Source organism: Antrostomus carolinensis, unplaced genomic scaffold, assembly GCF_000700745.2.
Source record: "Antrostomus carolinensis isolate BGI_N321 unplaced genomic scaffold, ASM70074v2 scaffold7740, whole genome shotgun sequence".
NCBI classification, from domain to species: domain Eukaryota; kingdom Metazoa; phylum Chordata; class Aves; order Caprimulgiformes; family Caprimulgidae; genus Antrostomus; species Antrostomus carolinensis.
The window spans coordinates 12,841-27,994 of NW_010289003.1; the positions used below are offsets into that span (position 1 = coordinate 12,841).

Here is a 15,154-nt window from a genome sequence, read left to right on the forward strand (position 1 = left end):
GCAATAAGCTGTGGGCAAGGTGCCCAATGTCCACATGACGCACTTCATGATGGCTCTAAGAAGCTGAGTCTTCCTTGAGAGAAGACAAAGGACACAAGTTGCTCATGAAGAGTACTTCATTAGCTTTCCTTGGAGGATGCTCTGAGTGAATATTGATAATGCCATTGTCATTGATAGTTCACTGAAGGAGAAGCATTTGTACAGAGCATCCAGCACCAACAGTGAGATCATGCATCAAATCAGACCTAATTACTGTCTGCAGTTTTGGAACGAAGAGTTGCATGACTCAGATGAGGAGAGAGAATTCCTCTCTAGCTACTTATTTCTCTCATAGGGAAGCACAGGGAAAGAGGCATATAAAATGTATTAGGTTAATTCTGTAGAGAAATTCTTTTGTCGTATCCTATGGGATCACTACAGGATTTGTAGTTCAGACACTTGCAGCGTGTGTCCTATAAGTCGATAACTACACCTTTCTGCACACACAGGGCAACAGAAAAGTTTAGGTTGGAAGGACCTCTGAAGGTCCTCTCTCACCTCTCCCACTCCCCACCTCAGAACTCAAAGCAGAGCATTTGAACTTCTATGGTGAGGCTCAGCCCCTTGTCAAGCTTAGTTTTGAAATTCTGTCCTATTCCATCCTTGAAACTATTCAAACCTGAATGGACACACTCCTGGACAAACTGCTCTGGCTGACTTTAAGATGGGCAGGTTAGACTAGATGATTTCCAGAGATGCCTTCCTACCTCAACCATTTTGGGACTCACAGAGTCCACAGCTTTTCTGGACACCTTGTTAACCAAGCATGAGCGAGGGCATGGTCTCTTTGAATTAGACCTTCAGCAGAAATACATCTGTTCTATATGACCAATGTAGCTAATTTGAAACTAGCCCTACGAGCCACAGAATTTATAACATAAAAAATAATCTTCAACAGGAAACATTAATAACAGAAAAAGGAAGCACGTAAGTTCACTCCTTTTGCAACTTAAAACTATCACACAATTCAGCACAGGGAAAGAACTTTAGTAACATTAGTTGGATTTCATAGTATTTTGAAGAGCATTTGAAGGCACAAACATTTCATTAGAGAGGCAGGAAAGAAAATTGTCATAAATTTACCTTTTTATTTTCAAGGCTTTGTCCAGCCAGTCCTTGCTCTTTGGTACAAAAAAATGAAATTCTAAGTAGAAAAGACAAAATATGCTAGATGGAGGGAAATAAAGACTAAAGTTATGAGACTACATATGGAAACTACTGTGTTAGGATTAAATAAAAGCAAAAGTCAAACAGGGGAAAAAAACTAGCTAGCACACACAAGCATTAAGTAGTTAATTCCAACTGAGGGAAAAAGAAGATAAGTGAAATGGAAAAGGGTCTCCCAGTCTAGCAAGTGACCTGTGTTTTATATCAACCAAAGTAGTTTATATGTACCAAGCAAGTCTCCAGATGGAAGTTGTACTTTCTTTGCCAAGACAATTCTCTAGGGTAACATTGGATGAGGTCTTCTCAAATAAATAGATGGGGAATGCTCAAGGGAGAAAAAGAAAAAAAGAAAAAAAGAAAAAAAGAAAAAAATGTAAGTCCCCTAACATTCTCTTTGTAAATTAACTAAATGTTTTAACTCCCCTTCTCTCTTACTTTTTCTGGCACAAGAACCCCAAATACAACACAACACATCCATCCATCTCACAAAAGGAAAAAAAAGTGCATTTCATATCAGATGCTTTGCGTCAAGCCTGCTAAGGCTCATAAATCAGCTGTCTTGCTGGTCTGGTCATTTCAACCAACGACTGACCCTTCTGTTAACTCATGATTTATATCTGGAAGTTACTTTTTTTTTAATGCCAGATTTATAAACTTTACTGTGCTTGGTTTGATATAATATCCATTTTGTACACCAACCTGTAAGACAGTAAATTTATTGTCTATGAACTGTTACCTTGAAAAATTACATCAATGCAAAGTGGTTTCCATTTAGAATCGATAGGCAATAAATTCATTGGATTTTTTTTTTAAGGGGGAGAGAACATGATGATGTTTGTGAGGTCATGAGCGGCTATATAATGGGTGAAACTGGGAGCAGAGGCAACAGTCAGACAGGATTTCTGAGTTACAGGGGTAGACAAAGACAAAATACATTCAACACAGCAACGATGCATAAGCTGGCATTCTACTGTCTCATTATTATCAGCTTCTCCTGTCCTCTCTCATCTTTAGGGGGAGAGAACATGATGATGTTTGTGAGGTCATGAGCGGCTATATAATGGGTGAAACTGGGAGCAGAGGCAACAGTCAGACAGGATTTCTGAGTTACAGGGGTAGACAAAGACAAAATACATTCAACACAGCAACGATGCATAAGCTGGCATTCTACTGTCTCATTATTATCAGCTTCTCCTGTCCTCTCTCATCTTTCCCTCCAACTCTCAGGTAAGTGTCTTTTGATTTTAATGGTCATAAAGCAGGGGCTGGAGCGGTAAAATCAGAAGAGAAGCAGGTATGCTTTCCAAGGGGCCTTCTTCTGTGCTGATCAGCTGTAGAAAAAGCAGGAATCAGAATACCACCAGTGCAAGTGACATCATCAGTGGGTGCTAGTCTTGTAAAATGGGGAGGTTGGGTGCCCTGAATATTTCTTCCTCATGCTTTGAGATCCAGGATCCAGGCTAGCTGAGCCTTCTGGCACTGAGTCTGAGCTGGCATATACAGCATCTGTCTTTGAATCAGTATTAGTAGGTATTGGGTAATTTAAAGAAACTTGGCTGTATGGTCTCTCCTCTTGCTACACTTTAAAATGAGCTATGTTTCACTGATGCTGTATTTAAAAAGGGAGAAACCTACTGCAAAGAATAATGCCGTCCTACTTAGATCAAGAATACTCAAGTCTGTCTTATACTACAAAAATAGCAATGTATTGAGCATGCTATTTGTTTGCACTAATGCAGATTACATTCAGTCCAGTGAAAGAATACCTCTTGGCTTCAAAAAGCTGTCCTCAAAGTTTGAAATTATACTTTAAGTCAGGACTGAAAGGGCTCAGTAAAAATGCACAAGAGAGTCTGGAAGGTTATTGTCATCAGACCTGACCTGTCCTGGAAGAGATTCTGAAATGAGTTCTGCAATAACAGGCAAATCAACCCCAAAGTTATTGCATAAAGCTGACTATTAAGTGTGGCTGTTCTTACCTGCTTTGCAGGTGCAACAGCTGTTGTGCTGATTTATAGGTATCAGTGGTCCCTAGTTTGGTTTGGAAATCTTGGACTCACTAAGCCAGCACCTTCTCAAGCCTTCCACTATGGAACTTGCATTTAAAGGCAACCATGACTCAGTATGAATAACATCTATCACATCAGAGGGTGAACAAGCTGGCTCTAACAGTTAATGCATTTGTTTGAAGACATCCATTAGGCTTATTAAATCTTCCTTGCCAATACAAAGAGTCTCTAGGCTGGGTAAGATAGAAGAACTCTGTATTAAAGAGGGTTGTTTATTTTATTTTTTTTTTTTTAAATCTCAAAGCAAGTTTACCTGCCAACTCTACTCTGAATTAAAAAATAATACAAGGCTAGAGGTATGAATTTTCTCCATGTAGCACAGGGAAGCTACAGTATTCTTATTCAGAGTCTTGTGCTGAAATCCTCACTGTCCTTTGCAAATGTCATTTTGTACAGTGAACAAACAACACGGATGTCCAAGGTCTTCAAGTTCTTGATCTTGGTCCAGGTTTTGAAATGTTGGGGGATTATTTTGTGCAGTTTATTTTTTTATATATTCCCTATTGAGAAGCTATACATACGGTCTCCTCCATCCCTGCAGGTAATAGCAACTAAAATGCCATAGTATCCTCCAAAAGTGCAACTACAAAATTATATTCATCTACACAACTAGAGCTTGATAATATCTCCCTCTCATTGCCCACAATTTTAAATGTCTGCTATATATTAGCAAAGGTGAAATTTACTGGTCAGATTACAAAACCTTATTTACCTCAAGTGTAACACTGCTAAGGGCTCCTGCTGGCAACTTAACTTAGGACATAGGCTAGTTACAGAATTCTAAATTCTCTATGCACATACAAATTAATTCCATCAGGTATCAGCAATCTGTTGTTTCAGAAAAAGTAATAATATCTGTACTGGTACACACATTAAATGAGAGAGATGATTGAAATGCACTAAGAAGCATAGCTGCCAAAATATGTTTTAAAGTTTCCTACATTTATTCCTGCCCTTCCCCCCCATTTTATTGCATTTAATAGTTGGGAAACTGAGCAGGTTAATAGGCCTTGAACACGAAGTATTGTCTTTATGGATTAAAAATTAAAAAAATATATACATGCCTAGGCTGTCTGCTGCTGGGTACCAGAAGGATGAGGTCCCTCCCAAGCAATAGGAGGGACGGTTGTTGGTCAAAAGACTTTCTTAAAGAAAGATCTGCCAGAGAAATGAGAATCTGAGATTAACATCAGGAAGCTGTCTTTTCTCAAAGGAAGGAAAAAAAAAAAAAACCAACCAAGTATCATTATATTCATTAAATGAGGATGGATGGATGGATGGCGATTTCATGATAATCTTCAACAGGCGAGGCCAACAGAGCTGATCAGAAATCATCCCAGACAGACTGAAACAGGGACTCAAAGCGAAAGACTTATCATATGCTTGTTTCTGTCATCTTCCATATACAGCTGATGAAGATTCAAGATTAAATCTGGAGCGGTTGGGCAGCCTAGGAAGCAATTCCTTGCTTCAGTTTCTGCCAGATCTCTTGGGCACACTGACTGAAGACAACAAAGCAGGTGAGGATTTACCACAGCAATTTATGAGGTTTGCGTGTCCAGCTTCCACAGATATTGTACCCAGACTTCTGGGTATTTACTGAAATAAAAAATTATGTGTATGCAACCAACAGCTGTCATTTAGTTAACTGGGGAAACCTGCTGAGCAGCCATGCTCACAGCTCACTATTAGATGGAAACGTCTCCAAATCAGTTTAGTAAAACCTCCATATAGCAAACCCGGGACAAGGCAAAGATCGTCTTAGAAGGAGCTAGCAGACAAAAAAAAAAAAAAAGTACAGTCTCTTAAAAAACATCAATACTTGCAGAAAGCACAGAATCAATAGTAACAAATGGTTTGGGGGGCAACAAACCTAACAGATGCCTGCTGAAGAGGACAGTACGCCTTGCATCTTCAGAGTCCCAGAGACCCTGGAAGCACGTGTCACAAGAACTGGCTGTGCTGCAGCAAAGAGGTTTTCTTTCTGATCCTCTGAACATTCCAGTCCAGACTTCTGCTGGCTATAGGACTGCAGCACACAAAAATGACTTGTGTAAGTTAACCATTTCTAAATGCTAAAACATTTTATCATGTTTCCCCTCTACCAGGTCTTAGCCCCAGCAGCTACAACCCAAGGGAAAACACCAAAGAGGTAAGTACATGACCATCTGTCACTGAAACAAGAAAAATAAGACTCCACATTTTAAACTACACTGAATTGTTACCGAGACATCATTTAAGATAAACAGACTTCATAAACAGTATAGACTAAAGTATGTCACAGTGTTCTTGAAGCTAGAATCACTTAGCAGTTAGATAAGCAGGGGAGAAAAAAAAAAAAGCAAAAAAAAAAGCAAATAATCCAGAGCATTTAATTCTAAACCTCCTTCCACCTTTTTACCAAGAAAAGCAGCTTTCTAATTTCAATTTACAGCTTCACCAGACCAGGCCAGCACATTAACCAGTATTAACTGCATGTCATCTTTTTCCTCCACTACATCATAGGCTATGCAGTATTATCAGATTTGTTATGAACCATTAGGTAAATAGAAAACATCATTCCTGTTCACTTGTCTGCTGAATTAAATATGAAGGCAGAAGACAGGGACTAGTTTTAGTGCATCATCTAAATCAGGGGGCACACTGGGCAACCACCTCTCCTTCCCCCAGTCAGAACACAGGGCTGGGCAATCACTTAGGGCAGTGAAGAGCACACTTTCCTGCTGGGAACTTTTACCATCCAACAGTAACCTCTCTAATGCTGTTTTACTTTAGACTTTCTATGGAAATCATCCTCGAATTGCTTTGCTGGGCCGCTTCTTGACCAAGGATAGGAAACAGTACAAGAAACGTGGGAACCTTTCCGAGTGCTTCTGGAAATATTGCGTGTAAACAGGAGAAGAAACTCTCCCTGACTTTGGCTGCATAATTTATACAGATGTCTAAAAACATGTATATAGATTGGCTTGATTTAAAATGAGAACAAAGAAATATGAAGACAGCTCCTAACTTTAGACTCTGCGCTACTTGGAAACTAATAAATTCTTGATGTTTTGCAATTTTACTGTGAACAGTGTAGTATTTTCTTAGAATTGAGCACAACAGGAAGAAAGTAATGGGACAAAGAGATAAATATGCAACATGAAGAGAACTCAGGTAGGGGAAGAACAATTCCCATGGGGTCCTGTGAAACCTCCCAGAAGAGTAATGCCTCAACTGCACCTAAGTCCAGAGGCAAGAGGGCTGTCTCCTTTGCCACTTGTTCACTTGATGTAGATTGGGGTGCCAAGAAGAAAGGGTCATTACTGCATTCGCTGATGATGCTGAGCTGGTGAGGGATGGCAGCTTAACAGTGCCCAGTTCCCTCTTGCCATTCACAAGGCACCACAAAAACAGTAAGCGTGTGTCAGGATCAAGCGTCTGCTCCCACCACCACCAGAGAGAGAGATAACTGTTTTTCTGGGTTACCCATAATGAAAGAGCCACAAATCTATTTCTTTGCAGCACCTCACCTAGTCCCTGGCTGCCCATGACAACAGGGTTGCCTGTACACAGCATGGGCTTTAAGAATTGTGTCTGATTATCATCAAGCACGGCATGGAAGGTAAACATTATGGTAGTCACTGTCAAGGCTTTACAGCCGCATAGTGGACAAGTCAGTGGAGGCAGACAGGGACGACGTGGCTTAAAAGATTCAGTGCCTGTGACCTGCGCTTATGTGGCTGCACACACAGATGCGGGACGATGACACATGGACACAGATCACAAGTGTTAGTATGGCAAGCCACCTACTGCTTGGGCACTCAATGGCAGTGAGATCTGTTCCCCTGAGCCACCACATGGACTTTATAATGTTATTGTATCTTGGCATCTAAAGTAAATGAGGGAGAAGACAAAAGAGCAGCTGCAAAAGGGTTCTAGTCTGACTCCTCTGTACGTAGAGTACCAGCATACTTTCTCAATCCCAGGTACTTCCTGATAGTATCTGAATAGAACTAGAGAGTCTGGAATTGTCTCTGGGGGATGGCAGTCTTTATAATACGTACAAACAGTCTGAGCTGTGAAGCACTACCTTGTTCAGTACATACTTCACATAAACTTTGAGCTAATCAAGGCTCATAGAAAGCTTTAAGTAAACTTCACCTAATAGTGATATACATGCTATGCTGATCTCAATAATACGCATCATAAATCTCTAACTGTGCTGTTTAAACAAAGCCTACACGCTCGATACAGCTTTTTCACTTCATATAAATTGTAAGACAGATGAGGCCAGCTATAGCAAAGAAAAATGTCCTTACAAATGCAGAGCAGCAGGATGCACTATGCAGCTATTTGAAATCTTCTGAACATTCACCCCTTTCTTACACATGGAGCAAGTCAGTGCCTGTCTGGAAATTATTCCTTTCCTGCCACCTCATCAGTCTTGTAAGAAAAGACTTGTAAGCTTGTAAGAAAAGACTTAAAGTTTATCTAAATGAATAACCATCTACAAGAGATTTATTTCATGGACAGGGAAAGGTGTAGAGCCTACAAAGACTGGATGGGGGGAAAATTCATTCAATTCTACTTCAAAAATTGCAGACGTAAAGCAAAATAAATAAAACCACAATGAATAATAATAATAATAATAATAAATATTACAAGTATTAGAAAGTTCACTAGCCATCTACATACAAGAATAAAGGAATGAAGAGAGCTGTCAGGTGGCAAGTCAAGACAAGGTAATTGGGCTATAAACCCTTAAACTGTTTCAGCTTTCAATACCACAAAAATACTTGCTAGCAGTTATGGCACCTAAAGACGCAATACTCAAACAATTTAAGGTGTTCAAGCTAGGCGAGAGCACAGCAGTGGGGGCTGGGGAGGAATTTGGCTAATTCTAGTCTAGCAGAATGACCCTGAAACTTCCATGTCCTTTGCACCTTTGGACAGACTGGTAGTCTCAGAAGGACGACCATTTGAGACCCTGTTGCACACTCAGCTGCCTCCTTCCTGAAAGAAACATTAATGGCAGGTGCCAGATAAATTCAGTTGCAGGGCCCAAGAGTGTAGAGCCCAGCCAGCTGGCAACAGAAAAGGGCAAACTCTGCTTCTCCCCCCCATCCTGCTATAACCTAGAGATTTCAGCTTTGAGCTTTTCCTCTCTTCTGCAGGCCAGAGACAAGAAGGCTGGAGCTGTCACAGAAAACTAAAGAGACTCTAGGAAGTGCTCTGGAGGCCAAGCTGATCACCCTTCTACACGTCAGGGCAGAGCTCTCAGGGCAGGCAGAAAGGTGTAACTGTAGCTGGGGAAATGAGTTGCAAGATTCCTGTCTACACCAGCCTGAGCCCGCCTGTAATGGTTTCAGGCAGCAAACTAGAGCATCAAACAGGATCTGAGCAGGCAGGTACCTGTTCAAGCTGCACAGGAGCAGTGTGTGATACACACCCTGAAAGCTGATACAACCGTGGAGCAAACCCACTACAGAAAAGCTACGATCCCTTTACTTTGGAGATCTGGGTGAGTAAGCATCACAGGTCCAATACTTATCTCTCACCATCTCCCCAAAATACCAAAGTACACAATTCAGCTTGCACCTCTGACATCCACGCAGAGGTGAAAGCTACAGGTTTTAAACTGCGAGCAATAACTTAAGCTGGCAGGAGGATGACTGCTATTGACAAACCAGTAGTGTAGCTGGACTGCCACTGCCTAGATCTCTGAATAAAAACAGAGCAGCACCTGGAACTTTTTCATTTCACCAGCCTATTAACTTCTCATAATTTTTGGACCAAAAATACCTAGATAATTTGGCTCACATTTGTAAGTATGTTTAGAATGGCCAAGTCACCCTCTTAAAAATTAGTAAACCATCAGCAAAAATATATCCAATGTTACCTTTGACATGCCTGTATTTCAAGGAACTGCAACACTTACCTTGCAGGAAGCACCTTGAGTTACATACTTATCTAAGATTACTTCTTTCTTTGCCAATTTTAATAAGATGCTACATCTTTGTTTTGTACCTTGTAACTCCCTGTGACTTTGCCTTTCACCTGCAAGGCTTCTTTAAGCGCTGTCGACCACACTTCTCTCTAAAGTCCCTTAAAGAAGAAAAAGATGAGCAAATTGTTTCTCTGCCATTATTTAAGAACTTTATTGCTCTATAAGACATGCTTGTGAATTAAACCTATTAATTGTTTCCCTGTACTTCCTCTAGAACACATATTTTAACATGGTGGGCCCAACGTGCTCCCACAGTGTTTATTATTTACCTTTTCTAACTAAATCAGCATAGACAGCATCTTTAAATCCTGCATACCAAACCCCAACAGCTTACACATCCAAATATAACCCTTTACATTCCAAAGATACTTGCCCTTCTTTGTGGGATGCAATTAGAAAGGAAATAACATGTCTTGAAGTAGGCAAGGTAGAGGGAGATAAAAAAAACCCCAAACCCCACAAACTCCCCCACAAAACAGGATGAATGGCCACTACATGTCCATTTTCACTGTACCCACAACCTCAACACCCACGTACAATCAGAAAAATGTAAGTAATACTCTCTTAAAAAGTCTATTTTCTACGAATTACCAACAACAAAAGTAAACACACATTTGAAACAGTTCTTTGCAGCATATTTTTCAGTTTTATTTATAAAAACAGAAGCTCCTTTAAAGTGTACATTTAAAATCACAACTGTAAATTCAACCACAGCTGAATATTACTTCAATAAAATATTCCTATCAACTGATGTAAAAATTCATTCGATTGTGATTTAAAACTCAATTCAGCTGGAAGAGAAACGTACCAATACACTACTCATTCAGCGAATACTTATTGCACACTGTAAAATACACAAGGGTCCCTCCCGTTCATAGCAATGCCATGAAAATATTTGCACATCAACTCATCTTTTAAAAACATAATTCTGTACTTATGAATGCAACAAAAAAAACTGCCAGTGAAATCCACCAAGGGTATCCAAACTGCTGATGCCCCCACAGGGGGCAGTAACTGCATCATTACTGTACTTGCGTGTTTTTCCCTTTGATCACCAAAATGTGACCTTCCAAGCAGCTCTAAACTGTCTGCAACATTTTAATTATGCCAGACAAAACAAAGTCACATTAAAAATCAGCATGTGCAAGTCTGGCTGCAACATTTACTCCATTGGTCTTTCAGATCAGAACTGGATCTCACTTCAACTACTCCAGCAAACTATAAAGACCGAAAGATTAATAAAAGCTGAAGTAAAAACTGCCAGTTCTGAAAACTTACAGAAACGAAGTCCTTCCCAAAAGGCCTGATAAGGCATTAGATTGCAAGATGTTGTAGTTCTAGTGGTGTAAAGAGCAGCTTAAGAAACTGTTTTTTTGTCCTAAACCTGGTTTTGCAGCCAAGACCGTTTGCATTAATTTAATTTCATTGTCACACAGGGCACTGATTGACCTCTTCATTCCTCTTACATTCTTCTCCCATACCATAACAACCCAGAACTAGCGTAGCCCCAAATAAGGAATCTTGTGCCTAAGATTTAGCCAGGATTACAAACTTTGCATTCAAACTCCCAGGTACATGCACAATCAGAGGCTACAGTGTTCACAGCACTACAAAAACTGTCTAGGATTTCTGTTGCTATATGATCCTACAGATTTAGAGCAGTAGGTGGTACAAGAAGGGTTAACATCTCTAAACAAGAAACACATTTAATATGATCAAGTTTCTACGTACACGTCAGAATCTTGATCACGTGTAGCAAAGACAGCACAGGATACAGTGAGTGAAGAACCCCAAATTATACTCCTGGATTTGGTATGAACTGGGGATATGCATCTGTGCAAGTCCTTTCTGTCTCTGGCTCTTTTTATACAACTGGGATAATGACAGTCATCTTTTTGACAAGTTTCCAAACCTATGGATAAAAAGCATTATTCAAGTGTTAGGTACATATTACCATTCTCCTAAACTAAGAAAAACTGTTTTATCAAATGCCTGCTAAGACTTCACAAACTATCTCACGTTCATAGGCAAGAAGTAAACAGTGGAAATAACGTACAGCAGAAGAGCTGATTAGCTAAACTTTCCTTCTGGCTTACTTTTAAACTATTTTGAAGGAGATAGACATCCTTACCTAGAATATTCAAATTAATTCAAAATACATTAAAGCACTCATTTTAATTTAAGCACAGCTAACTAGAATGGGTTCTAGTGCATCAGTCTAATTTGACAGTTAAGTTAGTTAAGAGACTTTCCAGTTAAGAAAAGAACCTATAACACAAAGCATCTTATTACATGTTTTAGAGCAAATATTTTAGGCAGTGTGGTTATAAAGCAGAATACTGTATTTGGAAAGTGCTGAAAAAAACACTTGGAACGGTATAGAGTATTGCCCACATTTTCCTACTTGAGTACATAAAATAAGAGACTTCAATAGTTGTTTATATATAGCAAGATAAGAGCTGTTTAAAGTTCAAACACAAGTAGTACTGAGGATGTGTGGACCTCTGCCGATTTACAACACAAGAAGAAACAAGTTCAAGCTGAAAAAACTGAAAGGCAAATGAAATGCAGCTTAAAAATAAACAGAAAGCAGTAAGTACAATCAGAGCAGGCAAGCATACTGTAAACAAACAAACAAAAAACCAAAACTAATCAAAAGAACGCTGCCTGAGTCAAATTAGCCTTAATTTTTCTGTAAAAATAACTTTCCTTGAAATAAGCTTTAACAAAGATTGTCACTGAATTCATTTTAAAAAAGCAACAAAAACCTTTATATAAATATAATTTTCCTTCAATGCTCTGCAGATCACAGTATTTTTAACTTATTCAACAACTTGAAGCTTATTAGTAAATGAAATTGAGAAAGTTAAAATCCTTCATGTAGCAGAAAAGGAAGAGTTACACAGAACAACTCTCTCTGTTGAGAAGGTTAAGGGGATTAGTAACACCACAAGGAAAATCTGATGACATCCAACTTTTGATAAAGAAAGGGGAAATGAGGCAAAATTTGCTAGGTTTTAGTGAAGTGTTTCCTGTTTGAAGAGCACTTTGAGACATTCAGCTTTAAGCTAGAAGTATTAACATGAGAACAAGTCCTTTCACATACTGAAAGAGAAAGCAGTCATCACTTTCTGAACAACAAACTGGCACTATGCACAAACTCATTTTCCGTCCATGGATTTCAACAGCCAGAGACTCAATTAGAAAGAAAGAGATTAAAATTTGTAGTGGTAGTCAACGCTGACAAGAAATAATGAATATGTGGTATAAATGTTCAAGTCTGGCTCTACAACATATGACTTTTCAAGAAAACAGAAGAAATTAAGTGTAATCTCTCTTTGGTTTTGGCATCACCATAACAAAAACAAAACAGGGAAATGGCTTCAAATTCCCTAGTCGCTACGTCTGGATTCAACTCATCCAGCTAGTCCAGTACAACAACAAAAAAATTAAGATACAAATCCACCTTCCAGAGTGCTAGCAACATAAGGTGAAAGACTGCATGTAGCTACTTGAATTGACAACTAGGCAGTAGTGCCTTGATAGAGGTGGTTTTCCGTGTCTCTTATTAAAAAGCAGATCTTGCAAAAGGAAATAACTCCTGAATTGTTACTTCTGGGTTGTTTTTTTTTTTTTTGATTGCTATTCATAATTTAATCTCTAGTGGATTCACAAACCAGTTAGTTACCCTCAATTAATTTTAAACATCTATCTTGAGAAGCACAGCTTTAAAAGCAAAAACTATAAGACGACTTGGTTCCAAAACAGTCATCATGAAAACAGAGGGAATAGTTTTGCTTCTTTTCATTTCAGTTTATTTTTTTGATGGGCACAAGTTAATGAAAAGCATTTCCATGCAGAGTAACTTGGCCAGTTTTCAGCTGCTCATTAAAAAGCATATTGGATTCTCGAACAAGCTACAGTGATTTTAAAGCCTCAGAGTATTAGGATCTTCAATTTAGACCTTTAAATATTGAACAAACAAAAGTGAAGAGCACTGTTGTAGCTTGGTTTCAGTGCTGGGTTCAACACATCTGCCTTAGTTGGAGAGTAAAAAATGCTCTGACCTGTTAGGTTCACCACTGTAAGTTCTTCACCTCTGCATCTTTTCAGACTCTTACTTGCCAAGTTCAAACAAAGAAACAAACAAAACCCAGAACGAAAAAACTTTTGTATTTTGCTCATCAAAAGTTAGAAAGAGAACACATTCTATGTCAAGTCTGTGAGGTCAGGAAGGGAAACAGATACTCAGTGACAGACTCTTCAAAATCATGCCACGAGTGGAGGGGTAATGGAGGAAGATTTAGTTTCACATGTGTGACTGCTCATGTTGGGAAGAGACAGCCAGATAGATTCACTGCTAGTACGCAGCAGAGCCAGAGGAAAAGGGAATGGTAATTATAACAAGCAGTTTTACTGACACAAGTGCTGATGTCTTCAGCGTTGCAGGAGTGGAGGCGATTTTCCCTTGTTTTCCATATTGTCGTCAGCCATTGCAGCCTCACAACTCGCTTCCCTGATATCACATGTAACACAGCCCTTTAAAAAGGAACAAGAACAGAGCAATTTAAATTCTCCTTTTTATGAGTGTATTTCAAAGAGTCAAATCCTGTTAGCATGATACATTGCAATCTCTTGAAACCTCTCACCAACAGACTGAAATCGCTCTAAAAGCAGGGATTATACAGATACCTTATTTTCAGAAGCAGGTACTTGCACCTCCAACTTATCTTGAAATGAATTCTTTGGTAAGTGGAACATATAGTTTTAGCTTTGAGCTAAAAAGCCATGTGACTTCCTTGAATTTGAAGGCCTTATCTTTCAGCTTTATAAGCAAGCTGCTCATTAAGGATTTGGACTGCAGACTGAACAGCAACAATACCAGACAACTAAAAAAAAAAAAAAAGCTGAAACACCTGAGTATTGATAGACCAGGTTTTTCTTGTTCTTGAGAAATGGTATGATACTGAAATAAAGTATTAAAACAGAAATATTGCATTTCTTTGTACTGTCAGAAGCCTGGTTGCATTCGCAAAATTACAATCTATATTGGAAACATGACCTGCTGCTTAGGAACAGTTTTAGCACTTCAGATATCAAATATTTATATTTGCATATCAATACCTCTCCTGACATTTGAGATGTAAACATTCAACAGAATTTTCTGTGAGACCATCGGACATCATTTTGTTATCTGAATCAAACACGTGGTCCTAACACAATAGGACACACAAGATTTTTATCAACAAATTATTAGGAAAACAAAGACTAATTTCTGGTCCCGTTCCAGAGCCAAGGACACAGGTTTCTCAATTTTTCCTGCTCTAAGAATACCACAGCTCAGACTGCCACCTTTGAAAATTCCAGCACATAGAGCATGCAGTGCTGTAACAGACATGAGATTTTTCTGCTGCATGAGTACATGAATGTGCCCCTCTCTGCCTTGATATTTTCTGCGCAGCTCATCATTGGAGCCCTGGATCTTTGTGGAACTAGTTCCCTGCTGTTTTCATCTCCATAGCACCTGGAAGCACTTTACACTGATTAGGACATTCTCCAACACATACTAATATAAATCAGAAGTAGTTTATCAGCGTGCCCAAGAGTTATACCAGATAAAAGAATGAGGCACAAGATATCATTCTTAATAAAAATTATTAAAGAATGAATCCACACCTAGAAAAAGTCGGCTATTTTGCGTTTCTATGTTCCTGAACCTTCTCTGTGATTAAAAGCATCTTTCAGCTTGCTGAACACACTTGCTCTGATCTTCACTAACATTCCAGTGTTACAAGCTATTCAATCATAGCAACAATCAGCTTTGTAAGAAAAAAAGCAAAAGACCTAACATCAACAGAAAAAACACAGAATCATAGAATGGTTTGGATTG

The 15,154-nt window shown here is 39.0% G+C and overlaps 1 protein-coding gene across 1 annotated transcript; it reads left to right on the plus strand.

The window, feature by feature from the left end:
* Nucleotides 1–2,356: 2,356 nt before the first annotated feature.
* Nucleotides 2,357–6,167, plus strand: UTS2 (urotensin 2). The gene is made up of 4 exons (XM_010168529.1): nt 2,357–2,433; nt 4,620–4,795; nt 5,384–5,427; nt 6,051–6,167. Exons 1-4 carry the CDS (start codon nt 2,357–2,359, stop codon nt 6,165–6,167), a joined length of 414 nt encoding a protein of 137 aa, XP_010166831.1.
* Nucleotides 6,168–15,154: the final 8,987 nt, after the last annotated feature.

What these genes read in the sequence shown, in the direction of transcription:
- UTS2 (XM_010168529.1), top strand. Translation starts at nt 2,357, where the DNA reads ATGCATAAGCTGGCATTCTACTGTCTCATTATTATCAGCTTCTCCTGT. An exon ending in GACTGAAGACAACAAAGCAG is followed by an intron (nt 4,796 to 5,383) that starts GTGAGGATTTAC and finishes CCCCTCTACCAG; the next exon opens with GTCTTAGCCCCAGCAGCTAC. An exon ending in CAAGGGAAAACACCAAAGAG is followed by an intron (nt 5,428 to 6,050) that starts GTAAGTACATGA and finishes GTTTTACTTTAG; the next exon opens with ACTTTCTATGGAAATCATCC.